Below are 24,789 nucleotides of genomic sequence, written 5' to 3' on the forward strand. Positions count from 1 at the left end.
ATAATTGATAACATAATTTACAATATACAATTAACAATTCCGCATATAACAAATGTAGATAAATGTTTCTATAAGGTATGATAAATAATGATTTATGTCTCCGATTCATATTCAGATGCATTTAAAGATAAAATAATTGGTTGTTATAAGTATATGACTACTAAAGGATATAATTTTTAACAATTCATACTTTAAATCCCAATTTTAAAATAGACACTTAAGTGACGATTTGACAATAGAGTGACATTTATTTAAATTTAAGGAGCCTTTTAAGAGCGTAATATTAAACACTTAAGGGTTAAAGCACACTTAAATAATGATTTCATAATAAAGTGACTTTAATTTGCATTTTATTTTATTTTAGTTATTTATAAGTCCAATATCGAACACATAACTTTCTATTTTCTGAGTTTTAAATTAGTGTCATAGTGATTTCTAACACCGAAATGCCCTGATGCTGTTTGAATTTATAATTAAACAAATATCAGTATTATTTGATCTTAGACTTTAAGCTTCATAGTGTAGACAACGGACACAGTTCCTTAATTCAAAAAATCCCTTCTTCATCATTAAGCCCTACTCCAAAAAAATATTGAATATGTCACTCTCATTTTCAATTTTGAAAAGATCTTAGAGAAAAGTTAGAGAAAGTTAGAGAAGTTAGAGAAAAGTTCTCTAAGAAGTTAGAGAAAGAAGCTATAGACCATGTCTGCGGTGTAATGATCAACTTCAGGGAGTACTGGAGAAAATGCGAACGCAGTAAATAGTTTCGCAATCTTTCTTTAATTGTCGGTCGAGATTGCTGAATATCTGTTTATTGATAGCAAATGGAGTGTACATTTGACAAGTAACATTCACGAATTTGGTTGCTAAAAATTAATAGCATTCATATAGAATTACTACAAATATTTGCAATGGAATTCATGTTAAAAAAATATAAAAGATAAGACATATCCGTCAAAATTCAAGTAAAAATAATATAATTTTTAATAAAATTAATATTAATGAATGTCACTTACAAAAAGTAATATAAAACTAAAAGTAACTCCATTAAAAAATCAATTTAGTCTCTATGAAGAAACAATATGCGAAAGTACCAATAAAAGTGCTATAGAAAAGCACAATAATGCGACGAGAAATAACTTTAGGTGATATCCATTCATTTTTACTATATATTAAAATTTTCTGTATTGTGACTAATTGAATACTTTAATATAATTGTTAGCTAAAATGTTTTACATCTTTTTTTGCTTTATCGATATTGATATAAAAAATTGAAATCAGTACAGTTATTTATTCGTTCAATATATCTTATCTTTGGGGTACTCTCAACATTATTTTAAGTTAAACGACATATAAATATTACACTAGAACTTAAGGTTCTTCAAATAATAATGATTCAGTTGTCTGTCTTATTTAAGTTCAGGAGTTTATATTGCTGCTGTTTGCAGTTTTTACCCAAAAAGTATGATTTAGTGAAGTAAGAAATTAAAATATATACTTAAAAATTGTATGTGTTTTATTAGTACACAAAACATATAACTTCAGCAACTTACAATTTAAAATAACAATTTAGCTTAAACAGAAAAAAAATAAGGAAAAAGATAATAAAATCATTATTCTTTGTATTCCATATACACTTCAAGTATATATATTACAACTTCTTCTCAGAAGATTATGAGCTTGTGTTAGTCTGCACTAATTAACTAAGTGTAGTATTCAGGCGATGTAAAAATACATCGAAGATGGATCTAGAAATAAAAAGAGGGGAAGAATGCTGCGCCAGGTCGAAACCTATTAATGAATGGTTATGACCATTTCAGTAAGTAAGTAAAAATTAAGTTTTTGTTGGCTTTATTTTCCTCCATTTTTTTTTAAAAACTAATTTCTGATATAATAACACTTATTTTTAACGAATTAATTATTAATGAAATTTAAGTATTTATTTAGATGTGTAGTATTAATGTTTTTATAAACCGTTCATAAAAAATGAAAATATAATTCGAATGTATATAATACGACTGTACTTACCAATAACGCATCTTTCATGATGGCGAAAGTAGTGAAGAGCACTATAATGGAGAATATAAATGTACAAATTGGATCAGCAATCGCCCAATCTGGACGGAAATATATGAGAAGAGCAGCTATGAATACTCCAACACTTTGCACCATGTCACCAACCACATGTATAAATGCGGCACGTACATTCAGATTCACTGCTTCCCGTGCAGCCTCACCACCATGATGATGTGCTCCAGGCGCTGTTTCAGCCATCACAGCAGCAATTTCAGAGTGAACTTCACCCACGGATTTCGAATTTTGATAAGAAAATGTGCGTAAACCATCACCGGGTAGTTGTGCATCAGCCTCCAAGTCAGCCACGCCATCTTCTATGCGTCCCTTTGGTGATTCGGGACAAATGGATAGATTAGAAGCTTTGGTGCTGTCAGTCAATGATGTTCTCGAAACTGTATTACTATTTCTAGGTGTCTCAAAACCATTCCTCTTGGCTGCTTTCAATTCACATACATCATTTCTCTCCACATCTTTACCGCTTTCTTTTTTTGAGTGGCTACCTCCGTGACTGTGTCCACCACCACCACCACCATGTGAATGCCCGTGATGAAGTTGGAATCCCATTCTGTAAATATAAATTACATCATTAGCAAAATGAAACACAATTTTGAAAAGTTTGCATTTTAATGTAACTTTGATACACAAAACCCTGAATAGTTATTTCTATTTTTCACTTTCCTGAACTTATAACTCACAAGGAATAAATTTCTGCTGATTTGGCTTAAATTAACTACCGGAAACGTGAGTCTTTTTACGATTGTCACCTCTAACACGTATGCCAGTTAATTTACACAGGGGCTTATGGCCCACACTCACTGCTCACTAGTCGGAAATTTCACTAGTCATGCATCATCTTTTCATTTTAAAGTTTGTTCGGCTCTAAGTTGGCTACAATTTTCTCTACAGCTACGCCCCGCCCCGCACGTTAACACAACTTGACACATTGACCGAACTTGTATGCAATTTACACACACAGGCATTTATGCGCATACGTATCATATGTGTGTGCGTGTGTGTGTCGGCAGAACGTAGTATGTCATCAAAATGTAAAAGGAACATAAATTTTAGCCAAAACAGTTTCGAGCGCAAGTAACAAACACAAGAAAACGGCAATAAAAGAATTACGAGGCAAACTTTTGTAAGTGCGACGATAAAACATATGCAAGCGTAGTGACTTAGCACTTTCTTAAGACAAAACAAAATATAACAAAAACAAAAACAAAAAACCAAAAAAAAAAACAATAACAAAAAGAAACAAAAACAAATGCCCCAACAAAATGAGGTATTCAAGAAATTGCATACGGGCAGGTGTTTTCGAGCCGAAGAGGTGTGTAAGTAAAATTGACTTAACTGCCGTCTAAAATAGAAAAGAATAAAAAAAAATATGTAAAAAAAAGTGTAAATATCACCCACGACACGAATAAACAATAAAAGAACAACGACAACAACAACAGCAACAACAACAATATTGTAAAAAACATATAGAGAAAAATTAAAAAAATTGATTCTCGGACCGAAAATAAGAAAATTTACGGTCGGTCATGTTTTTGTTGAAGTCAAAAGTCTAGACCAAAAAATTTCTCTACTTTTTAGATAATTATGAAAATCTATTAGAAGTCTAGAGGAAGTTTAAATATTTAATAACTTATCATGTCTATGACATTACCAGTAAAAAAAATTACTGAGTTAAGATGATAGAAACTTGCAATATATGATTCCATTTGAGAATGAGAATTCATACTTTTCCACCATGTTGTCAAGATGTTTCTATCCGAAGAAAGCTGGAGCGCTATTGAACGGTTTGTTAAATGAGATCTGGACGCAGGTTAATGAAAACAACATTTAGTGGGTAACCAACATAGAGACTCTAACTTTGAGAACTCACGATAAAATTTGCCAGACCCTAAAAACGGTCTGACATACGGAGCGGATTGTTTTTAGTCCATGTAGATTGAACGTTTCGCATTTTTTAATCTCCTTTCGGCACAAAAAAATTATGTTTTCGGCAAATAGTTAAAAACAGGATTAATTCGAGGTTTTTAAAATGGTTATGTTAAAATATGATATTAAAATAACTTTATATTACTTGCTATAATTTATTACAAACTATAAGATCCTATAATTTATATAATTTAATTATATAAATTTATATATTTATATAGTTTCCTGATGATGACTTTAGACTAAAGTCGAAATATCGAAGAAAAATAAAAATTATTGAAAAATCAAATTGTGAATTCTTAATTTTTGTTTTCATTTTTAACAACAATAATAAAAAAGTTTTGACCAATTAGCCTATAAAAAAATAAACACTTATTATAATTTATATAAGCAATTGAGCATTAGCCTTTAGCTTGGATATTATCAATTAAATTTGGTTGACTAAATTAAAGACTTTAACATATTTATATATCATATATTTATTTATATATATAAATATTTATAAATACATTTATATATATATACTTATATACACTTATATTAATTTGTTATATATAAATAATAAATATGAATATAATATATATATATTTATATATATATATATATACTTATATACATTTATAAGTTATCTATAAATAATATATATAAATATATTATGAATATATTTATATATATGTACTTACATACATTTATATTTATTTAATTCTCATATATATAGTAATAAACTTTATGAACATATACTTATCAACTATAAACTTTATTTTTTAATATATTTTTAAGTAACTCTAAGCAATGTTTTTAAACTTAAGGCATAATACTTACTTACTTATGTTAAAAAATTTTGAAATTTAATAATAAAGAAGTATCTCACCTATAAGAGTATATAAATATATTTATATATGTATAAATATAAAATATATTCTTAAAAGTATATTTTTAATAGTAACTGTAACTCTAATAAGCTCTTATGCAAAATATTTGAAAAGATGTATTTGAATAGAATCAAAAGTAGAGCAATTGTAAAATATTTGACCTATAAATGTTAAAGATTATTACAAAATGGAGAGTCAGATAACTGATCTCCACTAAGAAGGTACTCATGTGGAAGCTAAATAAAAACTTGACGGGTGCATGTTATAGTTATGCTAAAATAGATTATGTTAAAAAGTCTTTATTAATATTAATTAAAGTTAAAATTATTTTAAATTGAATTTGTTAGTTGAGTTATTTTAAAAATTATACTTATACTTATTTAATTTATGTCAAAATATTGCAAAGTAAAGCTCCTTTTAAGTATCTCAATTTTAAGTCAAACACCTAGACCTCAAATCGCATCAATAATTCTCTGGCGATATCAACATTCCGAGGAGTCATCGATTTAAGTGATCGATGTTAAGTGAAGTAATTAATTCTTATTAAATTCTAATACAAGAGTTTTATAACTCTGTAAACTCACTTTAACGTCACTCACTGGAACGTCATGCATTCAGGGTTTTGATTGAAGGATTTTTTCATTCCGGTTGTTTCTTTAATTCAATTGAAAAAGTATATATACGTTGTTCCCAATTTTCATTTCAACAAAATTAAGTTTTTAGTGATTTTTAGGTTCAGTTCGGAGTAATATAAATTGATTGAGATCATTTTTGCTATTTTAAAGTTAGTTAATAGTGATGATGGATTAATAATGAATGTGCATGAATTCATGAATAGTCTAAATGTAGCCATTCGATCCATTTGTTTGAGTTTCACTGCCTCAAGGGCCCTTGCTTACGTGACTGATCATTATTATACTACTATCGTCTCTATCGTATCGTAGACCTTCCTTCAATATAAATGCAGAGATAAGATATCCATGTAAATGATAAGAAACATATTGATCAATTGCCAAATAGTTTTATTACCACATCTAGTGGATCATCGCAAAAAATTAAAGCTGAGTTCGTCTAAGTTAGAAAGTATGATTAATAATTAAAAAAACGTTAACCTATAATGAAGACGAAAGAGTTATTGTGCGACAGGAATTAATTTGTATTAATTGTAATTAATTTTGTATTATTTTGAAAATTATAATAATATATATTTTTCCCCCCACAAAAATCAACTGACAGCGATTGCTTTTCTTCATTCGGCAAACGTTATGACCGCTCCAAAGTGTAGTTATGAAGGCTACAAGAACACGATTGCCATAAGCCCAAAATGAAGATAAAGAAAGCTCAAATGAATTGCAAAAGTGTGGCTTGTACTGGTAAAGCAAAGACGATGTCTGAGTGTGAGTGGCGAGTGTGAGAAGAACCGGGAAGAGCGGGAGACACTATCACAATTGCAAGTGTAGGAAGCAATAAAACAGAAGAAGAAGAAATGTAAACGGCAGAAGTACACAAAAAAGTGACAGGAAAGATAAAGCAATAGCAATTGTCCCTGAAATAGTCAAAGTGCCATAAATCTTACGAACGAATGGTTGTGTTCCCTTTGAGTTACATTTTTATTCCGAACAAAAATTATCACACCCTCATCCCTCTTCGTTACCAATAAAATAGGAAAGGTTGTTATTTGCAGGAAAATTGGTTAACAATTTTTTTTCGATGATTTTAAAAAGTGTTTAAGAAAAGGTTGTAAAATTTTTAAAAATTAAAAATAAATTCTAATTGAACTTAGGAGATAAATTCATTCTTTCAACAGAAATTTTATTAAATATTAATTAGGCTTTAAAAAGTATTAAAAAAAAGGCTAAATTATGCATTTATCATGCCTAAATTATTAGAAGATTGACGAAAAATGATGCTATGATAAAAGTTATTATATTCACTTTATTTGCAATGTACAATTAATAAAATAAAACCATTATCAAGAGTATAAATAATCCCATTTCCTATATGTTTAACACTATTCCCTATTCTTCTGCCTTTGTTACCTTTACCATATCTTCTTCCGTATTCCCCACGATTACATTTTTTAAGTTTCGTATTTTGTTCAAATAGTATAGATACAATATTTGAGTTTTATTATTCATATTATGTACTTAATAGATAAATTTCGAACAGTAGTGAGGTATAACAACAAAAACTATTTTTATATTATTTTATTTAATTAAATTTTTGACTGACCATACAGCTGTTTTGAGTATAGTCAAATACTCATCATCAGTAGTAAATTAACAAAACTTCAAAAAAATGTGGGAACATGAAAGTCAAGTACGGCTTTGGGTCAGTTGGTTAAGGAGCGCTGATTCTGAGCTTTAAATTTGGCAGAGCACGAGTTCAACATCTGGTACTTGCAGTCTCAAAAAAAAATTATATACGCATAATTAAATACAAGAATTTTTACCAAAACAATTAGCGTTGGGTACTTGGCAATACTCGAAACAGCTGTATGGTCAGTCAAAAATTCAATTAATTAAAATAATATAAAAATAGTTTTTGTTGTTGTAGCTCACTACTGTTCGAAATTTCTTTATTAAATACCACAGTTTCTCTTAAAGTAAAAATAGTCACTTCTGTTATGTTGACGTTAAAATCAATTTTAATTATGTATTTAATATTTTCATGATAACGTACTTTTCTTTAAAAAATATGATATAATACCGTGAGTTCCTTTTCAAAGGAATATAACTACAAAAGGTGAAGTTAAAGTACATATGCATTTAATATCTTCAAGATAACGTATTTTGCTGTAAACAATATGATATAATACAAGGTGTTCCAATCAAAGTAGCATAATTTCAAAAAGTAAATTTTTGACCAGAGAAACGATGTACGTCATATACATACGGAGTATCCATTTTCAATAATGAGCAAGTTACAAATGGGTAAATAAAAATATTTTATACCCAATAAAATCTACCAGATAAAAATATTTTATTTAATTTATCACTTTCAAAAACTCAGTCAATGCATCTCAAAGCATTCAAAGTTGCATTGGATTACCTTTTCCTTATAGAGAATGTAGTATTTTATTGTGATTTAAATATTCCGGATTTCCTTCACTATACCATGTGATGTTTAAACTCGAGCATCACTGTAACTTTCGAGAGTTTAAATCTCGAGTTTTAATCTCGATATCAAGATTTAGAGTTGCAAACTTTTTTAATAGTAGGAAATTGATAATTGTGATATGACTTCCGTATAACATGCCTTGTGGTCATTACCAAAAAGAAGCGTAAAATTTCAGTGACTATTCGTCATCTACCTGTCTGTATGACATGGCCTTTAGAAATATTTTAATGTAGGTGAGCCTCTTCTCAATCATTATAGATAAGCTACAATGTGTAACTCTAGATATCTATTTTACTAAGGCAGAGTGTCTTATCGCAATTAGGGTGTACGAGTAACAATATTATATGCATTAATGATGTTTTTCTTTGAATAAGCAGACAGCACTAATAAGTTTCATGTTCATGTAAAATTACTTGCAAGAAAAGTGCACTGAAGCTATTAAGGAACTCCAATCCAGAAAAATGGAAATAATATATATTTATCTTATTTTTTTATATTTAAATTCATATATCTAAGACTTGTATAATGCAAAACATGAGTTACAGAATATGTAGCTTTAAAGATGGATAAGCACATTTCGGTTTAGATGATACTCAGTGTGCAAAAAGAGTTCTGCATCAAATGTTAAAAGTTTGCATATCAAAGGTTTTTGCACATTCTAAAGCAAACTCATTACAATTTTTATGTAATTTTTCAAAATCACTAAAATTGCAATAGAAAAAAATAAGTATTTCAATTTTTTATTTCGCATGCACAAGTATTTCAAATAATCTAAAACGTTTCACCAGATATGAAAGGAAAAAAATCTGTTAAGGAAAAACCACTAAAATCGTAACTTTTGCAATTTTAAACAGTTTCCATTTTACGATTCCTACTCGCAAAGAAACTAAAAAACTGTCGCAAAGTAAATTAGCTTTTTTTCAGAAGGATATGAATGTTCCTACTACTAAGTCAAGACTAAAAAAGCAAACCCAAGGAACGAAAAAACATTCACTGCAAAATACAACATTTCACCATAAATTCAAAAACCAAACGAGCATCCAGTGTCAAGTTGCTAGGTCCGGGACCATGCAGTAATGTTTATATGTGCATCATTCAGTACCAAGAAGATCATATAAGTGGAAAACATACGAAGTCGTCGTATGCAATGACTTTTCTCAAAGTCATTTTGTTATGCTTCGTTGTGAGCTCAAAAAAAAAAAAATAAATAAATAGGAAAATTAAAAAACATCCGGATGTTGCCAAAAAAAAGAACCTAAAAATAACAACAACAAAAAATCTATGAAAAACTCTACAACATGGCTTTGTGTAAGTTAAAACCATTAATTCTGAAAAGTCAAATATGTTAACTTGTTTATTCAAATAAAATATTTGAGAAGGAAATGCAAGAAACTATTTTTCCTATAAGGTCAAGGCGAGACAGCTCAAAAGTAAAATTACCGGGCAAAGCAACTACCGACAACTGATGTAACCCGACTACGAAAAGCACGCTACATTCACACATATATTTTTAGGAAAGTCCTATAGTTAATAGCATAAGTGCAGCAATTCGAGTATATCAAATTGAAGATAGTAGAAAAACATTTTGTAAGACATTAAAAAACAACTTAGCCTTTTCACTGCTTTAATAAACTACACATAAAGTAATTGAGAGTTTTCTAAACGAACTATTTCCATTACAGGAAGCCACTTGCACCAGCCAAATGGGCCGCGCAACAAATCAAACCTCGTATCAAACCCCAAGGTGAATTCGGTACTAAAACTAAACAAAATTCATACAACTCAGTTGTTTCGACTAAAGCAGAACCAACTCAGCACTACAGCATTCTTGATGAAGATGAAGATTCTTGTCAGATTACAGGACTGACCTGTTGCAAACTGAAGAAAATTCGCATCAGTCAGTTGGTTTAACTTGAGCAGAACTAACACACTATTATAGAGTCGGTATTGACTGATCACTACGTACTAGGAAGATATGTTATGAGATTGGGTTAACCCTATAATGACTTCAAAATATTAAGGACCATTTTTCTTACCAATCTGACGCAGCTGACATCCTGCAAAATTAGAGATTATATACTAGGAAGATATGTTATGAGATTGGGTTTGCCCTATAATGACTTTTGTATGAGTTTTAGCTTTGCGAATGTGGTCATCATTTTTATGTATCAGTGGTCATCATTGACTAGAAATATATTCAAAATATTAAGAGCCATTTTTCTTACCAACCTAAAGCAGCTGACATCCTGCAAAATTAGAGATTTTGTTAAGTCAATAGTCTTGTCAGCTAAGTTCCCTTTTACTTGAATGATGGAGGCGTAACTTTCGGCGTTGCTTGCTGATCACTGGAGTCGTTTCAAGAATCTTTCTGATCTGCGTATGAACAGCGCTTATCCATAGTATCAAAATGGGTCATTATTTGAGCTTAAATGGGTTTTGAATACAAAGGCCCTACTAAATCACGCTAAATAAAGGAAATATTTGGCGATAACCAAAACAGCTGAATGGTCAGCCCAAGATTTTACTTAGCTACTACAGATAAAAAATTTTAGATATTAAAATTTCTTTATATAATGAAGAATTTTCTTTATTTTATTCTTGGCTATTTAAAAATATTCTATTTTTCTCTTCGGAAAAAATTTCTTCTCATGGGACATAAAATTCTTAATCAAATATTCTAATAAATAGTAAAGTGGATATTTTAACTTAATTTAAGTATTTAAAAAAGCAATAAAAAACTATGCTTCATAAATTTTTTGACAACGATTATTGGAAAAAACTTAACTTTTAACTCATAAACTCTTTTTAATTTTATACAATTTTTTTCAGCATACCCCGTTTTTATAACCTCTCTAAATTTTGTATTACGTAAAGGTGTTATTTAAGCTGATGTACATATTTTTATCGTCCGTAAAATAATTCTCAAGGACGTACCTCTGATAATTGAAAATTGTATCGTAAGGAGCACGTTATTTGATAATTATTGGTTGTCCTTGAGTTGGTTGAAACCCAATTGGCAATAAAAATAATCTCTTAGTCTTCATCAAAAAGTGTTCTCTAGGTAAAAGACAGATAGGTGCTTTGCCGTGTAAATATGTGCATATGACCATAAATAAAATATATTATAGATTATAAAATTGCTGAGATATTTTCAACATTATAAACAACCGAGAAAATAACATAACCTAATTTTTAATCGTAGTCGTGTGATATATATAACTACATGACTATCATATATGCTACAGAAGTCACTAAGAATATTTACGAGTATGTATGCAATAAATAATTCATCAAATCTGTGCTGTTGTTCGATCGAAAGGACAGCAGAACTGTAGTGAATATTGGTACCGGGAAGGGTCTATTCCTAGTTCAAGCAGTAGCACATAAGCTAAATATTGCTAGCAGTAATAAATGCAAAAAAAAGCAGAGAAGTAGTTGTTAAAGAAATACTGGAACACCTTAATTTTATGGTAGTTCTCAGAAAATTATGTAAAATTCTCTAGAACTACCAAGTATATATGTTATATAAACAGGAGCTTAGTACATGCTTAAGGTTTTTAACGACTTTCTTATTATTTATTTGTTAAAAAAATTCAATACCAAATGTATATTGAAACTGGTTGTATTTTTCTTACTGACTAAGCTCTTAAATTGAATTAATAATTTTATTGATTAGATTTAGAATAAAATTGAAAATCTCTTTTTCGGAATACAAACTTATAACTTATTACTCTTATAAGGGAATACTTATACCATATTATTATATTTATCACACTGTTGTAAGTAAAGAATAAGGAAGGATCGCCAAGATTTGTGTAAGCTTGCTTAGTAGTAGATCAATCTTTTTCTCTCTCACTATAACCGGACGATGTAATTTCCGGTAATCGTGTTATTCGTCCCATTGTCAACTGATATCGCTAGATGTCTGTGTACTTAAAGCAATTGGAGGAAACTAAATAATGAAATTGATTGCAAATTACTTATATTCATATAGAATTACTGCCGATATTTGTTTAAGTTAAACAATTTTTTTTTAAAATTACAAAAAATTTGATAATGAGATAGAAAATGATTTAATAATTTTTTTCTTAAAATAAATGTTGATTATTGGTAAGTTTTACATTTCAAAAGAGATATACACACTTTTTTTGATATATAAAAACACACTTACTAGCAATAAAGGTAATACATATCGGCTGCATTGTAAGTATAAATACTTTGATTTAAATATTTAATATTTATGAGTGTTATTTATATAAAATAATGTATAACTAGAATCTATATTAAAAAAATCAATTTTTAACTTCAGTCGAAACCTGTGTGAAAAACAAGAAACACTCCTTGATAACATATACCAATAAAAGTGCTATTGAAAAGCACAATAATGCCACAGTAAATAACTTTTGGTGATATCCATTCTTTTTTACTATATATTAAAATTTTCTGTCTTGTGACTAATTGAATACTTTAATATAATTGTTAGCTAAAATGTTTTTATTATTTACTGTCCATTATTTATTTTTATTTACTATTTATTTGTTTTATCGATTAGTGAAAATATGAGGACTATTTTTTTTTTTGATATAAAAAACTAAAATCAGTAAAGTTATTTACTTTTTCATTACATTGTTTACTTGTAATATTATTTTAAGTTAAATGGAATACAAATATAACACGAGAACTTGAGGTTATTCAAATAATAATGAATATCATAAAGTGTCTTCTGGATCTGAGAATATTTAAGGCAACGAGGTCGCGGTTAGAAACAGCGGCGAACTGGACACAAGTAAGGTCGTTAACTTAATATAAGCCTTGTTGTGTCAAAATAAGTTTGCAATAAAAGCTTCTGATAAGATAATCAGAAGAAACTGTAAACTGAAAATAAATGAGTTCGATATCCCAGTGTAAACTATTTTGGAACGTAAGTTCATAATTTGGGTACCCCATCAACACAACAGATGAGATGATCAGAAGAAACTAAAGCTGTGTGAACTGTTTAGGAAGTTCACAATTATGGAGATGAATATCTTGTGCACTTATTGTATAGGTGGTAGGACCCTTACGGACTCATAGAACTCATAACTCATGAGTGAGAGAAGAATGAAGAATCTTTAGGGTTTCAGAAAACTTGCAGTTCATATGCTCGCTGTAGTACTAACGAGCGCTGTTATTTTGCACCAATTTTTCAAAGTTTGTGTGCTTGGACGTGTGCACTGCTGCTTGATGAAAAAAAACTGAAATTTATCAGTAAATAAATATATCTTTGCCCGAGACCATAAAGTGGGTCTGTTAGCTAAAAGACGATTTCTTCACTATACTGACAGAAATATCAAAAGTAGTCCTATCGGATTTTGTTTAAACAATGTAAAAAGTGTATGGTTTAAGTAGAATAATCCTTAAAGCTATGGTTGCCTCTTATTAATCGAATTGACAAATACTTCCGCAATTAAATGAACTAAGAGCTTTATAGAGACGTTGATATAGTTTAGCAGATTAATGGGCGAAAATGCTCTAGCGAAAAGATTTTTAAAGCGTTAGTGGAAGGAAAATGGCACTGAGGTAAATATGTTTCCGGTGAAGGAATTAGGTTGAGGAAGCACTAACCGGAATTTATATATGAGACTGGAGAAGACGCGTATGCAGCAGACTTAAAATACTGAGTTAAGTCTATACGCATTAACAAGTTATTATGTCCATTTAAGTAATTAATATATACTAATACCCAAAAAAATTATGTTGAAGTTTGAAATAAGTCTTTCTGAAGACTTATTCAAAATCCGAATGCAGTTATTCTAAAATATTCAAAATAATGCAATTGTTTAGAATATATCAATAGTATTGGTCGGCCAGTTCAATATGTATTGTATAGGTCGATGCTTTTTAATGAACTTCTTATACTGTAAGTAAAAGGGTTCTCCCCTAATTTCAACTAGTATAAGAGATAGAGATTTTGCCGATAATTGAAACTAAAGCAAATTATTTTTATTTACAATATTAAAAATGAATATCAAATTGCTCACTTAATCCTTGGATTGTTATTATCTATCTTTCGTTTAACTTGTTTTCACAGAATGTTGAGGAGAATTAAGGAGGAGAATGTAGCCCAACAATTTGAAATATAAATAAACTTACTTTTATTTATGTAATATGATTAAAATTTTGATGGAAACGGAATGCTTCGCCTTGACGTTGTATATATTTTCTCTATTTAAATTTCTGTAGAGAAAAGCTATCTGACGATAGACTTGAAGTACCTATCAAATTCATCCTGCTCAGCAGCAGCCCATACCCATGGAACGTATAGAAGTGGCGCACAATTTATAAGTAACAAAATTGCTTAAAGAAGCAGTAAAGAAACACATGCATCCATTCGACTAGGTACCAGAGCAAGAGGCTACAAGAGGCAGCAAGAGACACTCAAATGTGTGCCAGTTGGTCTGTAAAATAAATCCCATTTAATACTTACATAATCAAAACACACACTTGCATAAAATAAACACGCACACACATTCTCATACACATTTCATTTAAATGTTAGTCTGGCATGTACGGTGAAGAACTTTGAAAACATTTCAAAACGAAAAATCACTGCACTATTCCACTGCATTACGAGCGCAACAACAAAAACAAGCAAAACTAACTCCACTAACATAACTAACAACAATAACAACACTAACAACACTAACAACAATAACAACACCAACAACAATAATAACAATAACAATACCAAATAAAAACAACAATGTTGTGCATCTTGTATCGGATTTTATAATGCAACACAGTGTTGCAAGGAAAAAGAAACACAAAAGAATAAAAATGGTAGAAAAGCAGAAAAGCACAAAAAAGAAAAATAACATTGTGTATTTTTGCCAAGAGATTTGCCCGCATCGTGTATACATGCATAAAAGAATTACATTAAAAGTCTTATAACAGGTCGTAGTCGCATCAAATGTACTCTACCATTAGAGATGTACGTAGCAATATAAAATATTCAGTATCAAAATACATAACTTAGCAGTTCTATAGGAAATTGTAAAATTTTTTATATGCCAACTAAAATATTATAGCGCAAACATGTCAAGCCGAAAAAGTTGTAAAAAAATATGCACGGACAGACGTTAAGACGACAAAATGCAAAGACAGTTAACAGCTTGGCACATTGGCTTTTTATTTATACCAATGCAAGTTAATTTGTGTGCGGCAATGTTTACATGTATGTGTGTGTGTGCGCGAGTGTGTTTGTGTTTATTTAAAGGTTAGAGCTTTCCTAGCATGAGTGTGTGCAAATTTCTTTCTGTGCTTGATTGTGTGCACTGGCAAAAGTTTAAAATTAGTTACTTCTGTTGTTTTTACGAGACTTTCTGCTATCATTGCTCTTCGGGCACGAACATTTTTCACAAAGTTATAAACCTTCAACCTACGTTCATCGTAGTTGGACTAGTAGCGTAGCCGTACACTGCAAATATGAAACGTGAACAAAGTTAAAGTACGCCAATTGAGCAATAACAACATTTTCTGATTTTAATTTGTGTTCGTAGTGTTCGACACTTCGCAATTAATAATTGCGTTTCACTTATTTTTCAGCAATTTTCCTTCATTGAACACACTCTTATAAAATTAAAGAGTTCATAAAAATTATTATTGATTCTTCAGAACTGTCTTTGCACAATATATAACCAGTTATCAAACACATATGGGGGATGATATGACTGGATGATCTTTTACTCATTAACTATTCATTCTATTAGGCAGTAATACTATGTTCAGACAACCGAATTTCCTTCATTTTGTTAAAATGAAATTAAGTTAATTTGGAAAGTGTTTATACTGCCCAAAATTAAGAAAATCATATATTTTTTGTTTACAAATCGATTGTTAAAAATTACATGCTTCAAACAACATTTGTATCAGGGAAATTTCAAAAATTGATTATTATAACTATATAAAATGACATTCAGTAGTTGTATTAGCTTTAGTGGATGTGAATTATTATTTTTCACTCTAATTCAAATTAATAACCGTTACAATTTTTTCTCTATATTCTCTATATTTCTCTATATATATTTTAAAAGTTTACACTACGTTCAAAATATTTTCCCGGTTTCATTGAAGTCAACTATCACTAACATTTATTTTAAAAAAATGTCCCTTTTTCATTATCTCAACATTATCTTTTGCTGAAAATTTATCTTCCGCATAATTGCATTTGAAATGTCCCTTAATTTCAGCCTTCGTTTCAATGAAATTAAGGCAATTGTCCTTAATTTCGCTTCAACCTTAAAACTGAATTTTGTATGGAAAAAAAAACTTAATTTCGCTCAAACGAAGATGAAATTAAGATTTTTGAGAAATAAAGGCGTGTCTGAAGTAAATATAACTAGGAAAAACATTGAATTATAATTATTTGTCAAAAGTGCCAAGATTTGATCAGAAACACATATACTAAAATATAATAAAAATTACTGTATATTTAAATTTATAAACATCGTATTCCAGCATACAAACAGACCTATTTACATAGAACCACCAATGTTGTCTTCGTGATGCATAATCTTTAATAAGTATTATTTATCACAGGATTTTTTTTCTGCCTTGTTTAAAACAGTTCATCGCCGAATGATTTTTGTCTCTCTCTTTTATTCTATTTATTTCTGGATTCAATTCTCAAATCTCATAGTAAGGCTTGTATAATGCGTGCTTGAATCGTCCGTACTTTTTTATTTTATTTCAATGTTCCTAGGTATTAAATTTTTTGCATCATTCGCCATAAATTTACCTTGCTTACTTATCTCGACTCGAACATATTCTGAGAATATTTCACAAAGATCTATAGGCAAAAGCATGTATTTTCTGGTTTGTGTTCTTTTATACAAGATTGATATTAAAGTACTGATTTACTTAACAGACATCCATGTGACCAATTTTCTTAATAACAATAATAACTAAACTCTACTCTACTCATAGTCCAAATATTTCTTAATGAAATTATCAAACAAACTCCAGTCTAAGCATATTCCAAATGTTCTTATTTCGCATATTTAGAATACACATGGAATGGAATTTAGTTTCTACGTCTGAATGTAAAAACATTCATTAACATTAACGAATAGACAAAATGTGTATGGACGTTTTTGCAATCTGGCTTAAGAAATGAATCCTAATGTAAAAAGTTTAAATAAAGTCCACTCCACAAATATTTAAATCTTCCTACTTTAAAAATTTGGATAATGTATACAGTGGAGTTTATTTTTTATGCCAGTTTGTTGAAAGATCCATAAGTTCCAAGGATTCTTCACAAATCTTTTAACAAACTGGCATAAAAAATAAACTTTACTAAATGCTTATTGCAATTCTTCTTATGTAGACTTATATTTGGATGAAACAAAGTTCTATAAGTATAAAGAAATCGATATGATGAGCAAACCAACTGCAAACAACTTGGACGAATATAGTTTTTTGTGTTTAACTAGAAGAAACTCAATTTTATATGAGAATATCATATAAATTTTCTACTAGAAACTGCCTCTACTTGGTGGAGCATTTAGTTCGGTACTCTATTGTTCACTACGCGACGAGAATTGGCAAAAAGAAAAGAAGTTTTCCGCCATTATAACTATACCAGGTCGCATATATCTTTGATGACACGGAATAAACTGATGGTATATCGTTGGGAAGTTTTGATACATCCACCATATAGCCTGAAATTTGCACTTTTTGTTTCGGTTTCTGCTAAGCTTTCCTAATGGTTAAAAATTGTGCAGTCAAAGGTCTGTCAAAAATTCCTTGCCCAAAACTTTCGCCGAAGACCCACTGAAGTTCTACACAGATAGCATCATGCAGCTACCCTAAATATAATAAGAGCTCAAAAATAATAATGAACAATAAAAATTTTATACAATTAATTTTTAATAAAAAAAATTTTTATTCAAAAATTTATGTAAGTGAAGATTTTATAGAATACAAATCAATAGTATAGGTTTTAATAAGATCGGAGCACTGAATCTTTTGTACTACAGTAGATTATAGTTGAACAGAAGCTATTTCGCCTCATGGCCGAAAAGCAGAATGTGTTCTTTTGTAAAATTTATAAATAAAATGTAGTAAATACAATAGTAATTGTAGCCTGCATTCTCTTAGGTGATTAGACTAAATAGTCTGTTAGACCAAGAGGTTAGTGTTGTTGTTTTTCGTACGCATTTTGCAGCAGCGGAGTACTCCTAGTATATTTTATTATTATATGTTGTAATTAATATTTTAAAAAAATAAACTATTTTATTTCCTAATTCGTTTTTTTTTTGTAAAGGAAAGTTTTCGCAATAAATTAAATAGTCTTCTCTGTTATAAAGCACTGCACCTTTCCCCACTCCAAACAATAAAATATTTTGATTTTTATGACGAACTTAAAATTTTGTTTATTTAAAATTTATACACAATGAAATGTGTGGTGCTAATTACCACCCACAACGACTCATGTTTCAAAAATTTCAACTAATTGCTGTGCTACGTAGCACCCCTTCGCCATTGTTAACCGCCATCTTGTGTGTTGCTTTGACATCGCCATTACCGGAAGCAGTAAAATCAACAATAAAATAAATTAAACGTAAGGTTTTAGTACATAAAAGCACAGTAAGCGGTAAAAATGTGTAATAAATAGCAGCTGTGATAACTTAGCAAGACGAAAAGACAAAACGACATTAAAATACTATATCAAATGCACACATACACATACGCAATTCACAATACACAATGCACAATACACGGAAAGAAACAAACATGAGCTCAAGTACTTGACACACATATGAGCTCATACGGCTCATTCAGCTCATTCAGCTGAATGCCTCGCTTGTGATATGGCAAGGAAGAATTACACCCAAGATATGCGCTAATATTTATGTTCCTGTCAATTAAATCAGAACATTCAAGTCCATATTATTGTGTTTATTGCTGTAAAATATTTTTACTCTCCTGATTTTGTTTTGTGTTTTTTTTTATAAAAATGTTGTTGCTATTTTGTCTTATTTTTTGTGGCATTATATCGTTTATTTTCACATTTTTTTTTCTTTCTTCTTTCTTCTACTTTTTTTGTATTCTGATGGTGCTACGAAACATCAGCCACTAACAAGGCGACAAGAGATGCCGCAACATAGTAAAATGCTTCATTGCTCACATTGCAAATCACACATCACGGAACGTGATCCTGTTGCTGGCCATTGGCCGTTGGCCGTTGGCTGTTGGCTGTTGGCTGTAACAGTTACTAAAGAAACCGCTGATGACTTGACCGCTTCGTTGGTCATTCCCTTGAACAATTCGAATATAATTCTTGCGGACACAACACATATGCAATGGTACGGGTACTAATATTGGTATTTTCTCTTATACATTTGTCTTTTTTTGTTGTTTTGTATTAAAATCGATAAAAATTCTTTGCCAAACGGAAGTAACAAAGCTGAAAGTGGATGTCGGATGTGCGCGCGGCCATTAATACATAAGAAAATAAAATGATGAAAGTATAAAAAATGTCACCAACATAAGCGGAAGTGCACACAAAGCACATGACATTGGCATTTAGCATTGGTGCTATTGTTGTTATCGGGTGACTCTGTGGTTAGATGATTACATATATTTTATTTATTTTCAATAATACTGGGTAGTCTGATAAATTGAGGACTTCAAATAAGAATAAAAAAAAATTGAATAAAAATGTTCACTAATTTTTTACAACACTCATACGCACCGAGTGCCGCAATTTGAGTGCAATTTAAAAACTTATGATTGCTTATTCCATATTCATTATAATTAACTAGTTTTAGTGTGTTAATTTCATTCTATTGCAATTCTATTTCTAAGTTACTTTAAATACCCTGTATATCTTTTATACTTTATAATAAAAGAAGGTAGCGTAATTGAAGACAACACATGTGAAACACTTTCTGCTCACGTGATTGTTGGAATTTTGTTCCATTGATACGGATGCCAAATCTGGAGTAAACACAGCCAGTTATGAAAGAAGTCACGAATCAAATAATGTGACAAATGTATTAAGCGTGAAATGCAGGAAAATAATAAATTTTATTTGATAACAACAAAATTCGCAAAATTCGAAAGCTAATGAAAATTTAATCCCACATATATTATATGTAACATAAAAGTAGGAATGTTTTAGTGCTTCAAAATGAAAATGACAACAAATTGTTTCTAGTCTTTATGGGCTTTATTTATAACTCTCAATAATTTGAGATGGAAGAAATGTAGAGTACATATCTTAAATAAAATTAAAAAACAAACTTCACACAGAAGCCGATTGTCCACATAAATTTTTATTTTGTTATTGTTATATATGGAACGTATAAAATTATATTTGCAGAGAATTTGTCCAACTTTTATTATATATGGAATGTGCTTAATTATATTTGAAGACGATAAAATCAATCTTTTTTTATATATGAAAAGTGATATTTGTAGATATTATTTGAGTTTTGATATATTCATTAATTTTATATATTTCATGAAATCTATTAAATGATATCTAAAGAGATTTTAGCAATCGTTGTAAAGTAATATTTGAAGACAAATGATCAATTTTATATATTTCAAGAAACATATTAAATAATATTTGCAAAGATTTTATCAATCTCATGTATATTATTCTGCTGTGAAACTGTCATCTAGTACTGAGGCCTTTTATTAAATTTACTGATTAATCATAATTTGGTAATGACACACGTATAATAGATAAGAAGTCGAAATAAGGGAAACTATAAATCCTTCACAATGTTATAGTCAGCATTGTCAAGAATTTGCTTAAAATACTTTGTAAGGAAGTTTCAAGCAAATAGTATCGATATCCTCTATGATACTTAAGGTAAGCCCATATAGAGATCTTATTCCATCTATTATCACCAGATTACGATAGTTTTAATAGTGATTTAGTGTACTTTTCTACTTCGCACAACTCGTCAGCTTGAATGTAATAATCAAACGATCATAATTGACAACGCCAAGCAACACAAATCTGTGAATAATTGAAACAAATTGACAGAACTTGGTTGAAAAATTTTGCTACATCAACTATTTAACCCGAATCTTGTATTGTCAGCCAATATTATTTCTGTCGATCTCTCTGTAAAGCTTTATTAATTATTAAATATGTACTACTAGCTAGTTTAACCCCTAGTCTTTTATGTATAAAGTAAACATATAAAGAGCATGTATATATATATATATATATATATATATATATATATATATTGTCTAACAACAATCTTAATTTATTTTCTATCAATTATCTATTATATATTAAAACAAAAAAGTGAATAGATATTAAGTACGAAAATTCAATTTCAGTGCAATTTTCATTTTCGATTGATTAATCTTGAGCAAAGTGTGTAAAACTCGAGATTAATTTTTAACACTCTGGATATTTTGCCAGAGTAGCAAGATTACCCTGAAATTAACCGTTGTTTTAAATGACTTGACAAATAAAGTCTGATTTAATTTGATATATGTATTAATGAAAAATATAAATGCTCACTAACACAACTGCAGAAAATGTTAAATTGCTCTAAAAACGTTCGTTTGAGCAACAAAATTTGACAGATCAACAGTAAATCTAGATTAAAACCAGATTTACTAACCAAAAACGCCATTAAAAATAAGATTGTGTCATTAAAAATGTATCATCATTTTCCCAAAAATCGTTAAAAAGACGTAGTTAAGTCCTTTCTTTACTCCGTAAGTCAAAATCCAATCTTTAGTTAACATATTTAAATAAATTTGTCATTATGTCAAAGTAAACTGAAGTACCAAATTTTGCTTATTTAATTCATTAATTTAGAAATCGTTTATCATTGAGCCGTCGTTTTATATCTAAAGGTTTTTTGCAAGGAATACGGTAGCAAAATGGCGAAAAAATGCTTACTGAAGTCGGTGAAAAATTATCTATCGACCTGCTGACCTATTGGTTAGCTGATTACAGCCAACTAACTAATCTAGACTGTTTAAACCGACAACTATCTGTATCAAATGTTGTGTTGAATGGAGTTATAATAATTATATTAATGGATTCTGCCGGTTAATTCCTTAATTACAATATATGGAGCAAATTAGATATTTCACAAGCCGAATAATATAACTGACTTTTACTTACAATTGGTAGAAAATCACATATTCAAATTTTAAATAAACTTTTAGACTAAACTTTTACCAAATAGCTTTGGTAGAAAATTTGTGGTGCACCTTCCATCATGTTTAACTTGGAAAAACAGAAGGCCACAGGTTGACTCAAAAAGTTTGGTTTGGTACACAGATTAAAAATGGAGTATATAAACCCAACACCAGAATTTCGGAGGCAATTGGCACATGGCCGAGTGTCTTCTCAGCTGAAATTGATGCAATCAACTTATGCGTAAGATCTAATATCAACAAAAAACAGTCTGGCTCGAGGATTATTATTAACTCTGACAGCCAGGCTGCTCTGTCTTCTTGAACTTTCAAATCGAAACAGCTCCTCGAGTGTTATGAGCTTCTACAGTTACTTGCAGCTCGAATTAAGATAAGTATTTATTGGTTTCCGGGTCACAGGGGAATTTTGGAAACTGAACAAGCTGATAAGCTCTCCAAAACTGCTTTTACAGGCCCTCAACCCAGTTTTGGGTTAAACTGGGTCAGTACAAAACAAATAAACAAGAGAAGATAGAATATTATGGTATACTGAGCAGAGTTCCCAGAATTTAGAAAATGCAAAGGACTAATCAAACCGTATTTCTACAAAAATATTCTTAAATTCTCAAAATGCAATTTAAGGTTTATTTCGGTTTATTAAGGTCTGAACTGTCACCTTCATAAGCGCATAAGATTATCTGTTAATTCGGAGTGCAGATAATGCTTCGAAGATGGGGAAACTATTATGCATATTTTTTATGCCTGTCCAGCTTTAACAACGCATAGGAGAAACTTATTTCATATGGAATTAAGAGCTCTTCTGTAGATTTAGTTCTGGACTTTGTTCACAAAGCTTTAAACGGCTTTGTATAATCAATAGTGATGTTTGGAACTATTTTGGCCGTAGTACCGGCTGTTGGGTGATTTCACGTCAAAAATTTTTAATAATAATAATAAGCTTTTAGAAACTTAAAAGAAATTCAAAGCAAACAAAAACGTAAGAGTGATGAATGGAATATGACTGACCACTTAAACAAATCTCTTCCTTATATGGACAAGTGGACAAGTGGAGAAGTGCACATTATTGAACGACAATTTGAAGCAAAAAGTTTGGTTCTATTATAAAATTTATTTCGTTGTTATGACATTTTCGTATCACTTCATAAGTATTATTTTGTCACAAGAAAGGAAAAGGAAAGAATAATCCATTTACCTATGAGAGAGCAATTTAAACGGCAAATTCCTTTATATTTCGTTGATAATGTTATGAAGTTCTATGGTATTTTTTTAGTGTTCCAATGTTGATATATTTTTAATTATGCCTTAAAGTTTTGAAATTATTTATTGTCAACTTCTTGATAAACATTTTACGTAAAGTTTTCAGAAAATTTAAAACGAAAATAAAATAAAGTTTCGCAATCAATTCACATAATCAAACAATTCAAGTAGTAAACATTGCAAAATGCTAACGTCAACGAGAAAACTAAAAACAATATATATAACAAAAAAACAAGGACGAAAACAAAAACAAAATCAAAAATAAAAACAAAAACAGAAACAAAAATAAAAACAAAAAAAATTATAAATAAAAAAAAGGAGCGAGAAAATCCTTGCTGCAAACTAAACGAATTATGCGCCAAAAGCTGTGCTTCGACACAAACCTTGGCACCAGGAAAAGGAATGTCCACATTTAACGTTGTTGACAGAAAATTTTTAGAACGAAATTACAACAAAAACAAAAGGACTAAGAACTTTCAACTCTTAAAAAATACTCCGAAAAGCACTGCGAAAGGATTTTTCTATAATATTTGCACTAAGTACCTAAGGAGCTCAGGTATCAACAGTATATATCTGTTATGTGTTCAAACGTTTTAATAAAATAATATTACATGTGTTTATGAATTAAATGATTTATCCTTTTTACACATTATACTGACAGTTTTTTCATCGCATCAGCAGCGAAGATCATTTGCGTAGATAACAATATGTATATGGGTCAATCTTTTACAACTCGGACACCTTTTTGACGCTGTAAATTTCAATTTCTACCTTTTATAGAACTTGAGATATAGCCATTTGAAAATGTGTCTACTATGCCAATTCTCAAAACCCCATGGGTCCATATCTCCTAGAAAAAAAATTTTTTCCCGAGATACGGGTCTTCTTATTTTATGAAAGGAGCTCATAGAAAAAATTTCAGCCAAATCGGAGATCATGAGGTCATTTTTTGCCAAACCGGACGGATGTTTGTAAAAGAATGACCCATATACAATCAATAAAAAATTAGATTTTTGCTTTCTATTGATCTTTCATGGAAATTGAAAGTTTCCTAGTCTGGCTGACCAAACTATCGTTCATTATTTTGGCTTTTTATTTATATTTATTTTTAAGAATAAATAAATAAAGATTAGTTTCCTGCTTAATCAATACAGTGCTAGAAACTAATTTTGAACTGATCTCACCATTCCTGATTTTGAGATTTAAAACCACGATGCTCTTAATGTGCGTATCGATATAATGCGTCCATAAACGATGGCACCAGTTGAACCCATACGTTAGGATATATTTTTCTATTTGGAAGAGAGCGGGACTTATTTACTAACTATGTTGTTTTTTG

At 29.8% G+C, this 24,789-nt stretch overlaps 1 protein-coding gene across 1 annotated transcript in view; it reads right to left on the reverse strand.

Moving 5' to 3' along the window:
• Positions 1-24,789, reverse strand: part of LOC119687824 (zinc transporter 2) — a 131,017-nt gene that overhangs the window by 21,186 nt on the left and 85,042 nt on the right. The window contains exon 6 of the mRNA XM_038102335.1: positions 2,032-2,644. Coding sequence (XP_037958263.1) covers positions 2,032-2,644 — 613 coding nt within the window. The remainder of the gene's footprint in view (positions 1-2,031; positions 2,645-24,789) is intronic.

Source organism: Teleopsis dalmanni, chromosome X (genome assembly GCF_002237135.1).
Source record: "Teleopsis dalmanni isolate 2A chromosome X, ASM223713v2, whole genome shotgun sequence".
NCBI lineage: Eukaryota > Metazoa > Arthropoda > Insecta > Diptera > Diopsidae > Teleopsis > Teleopsis dalmanni.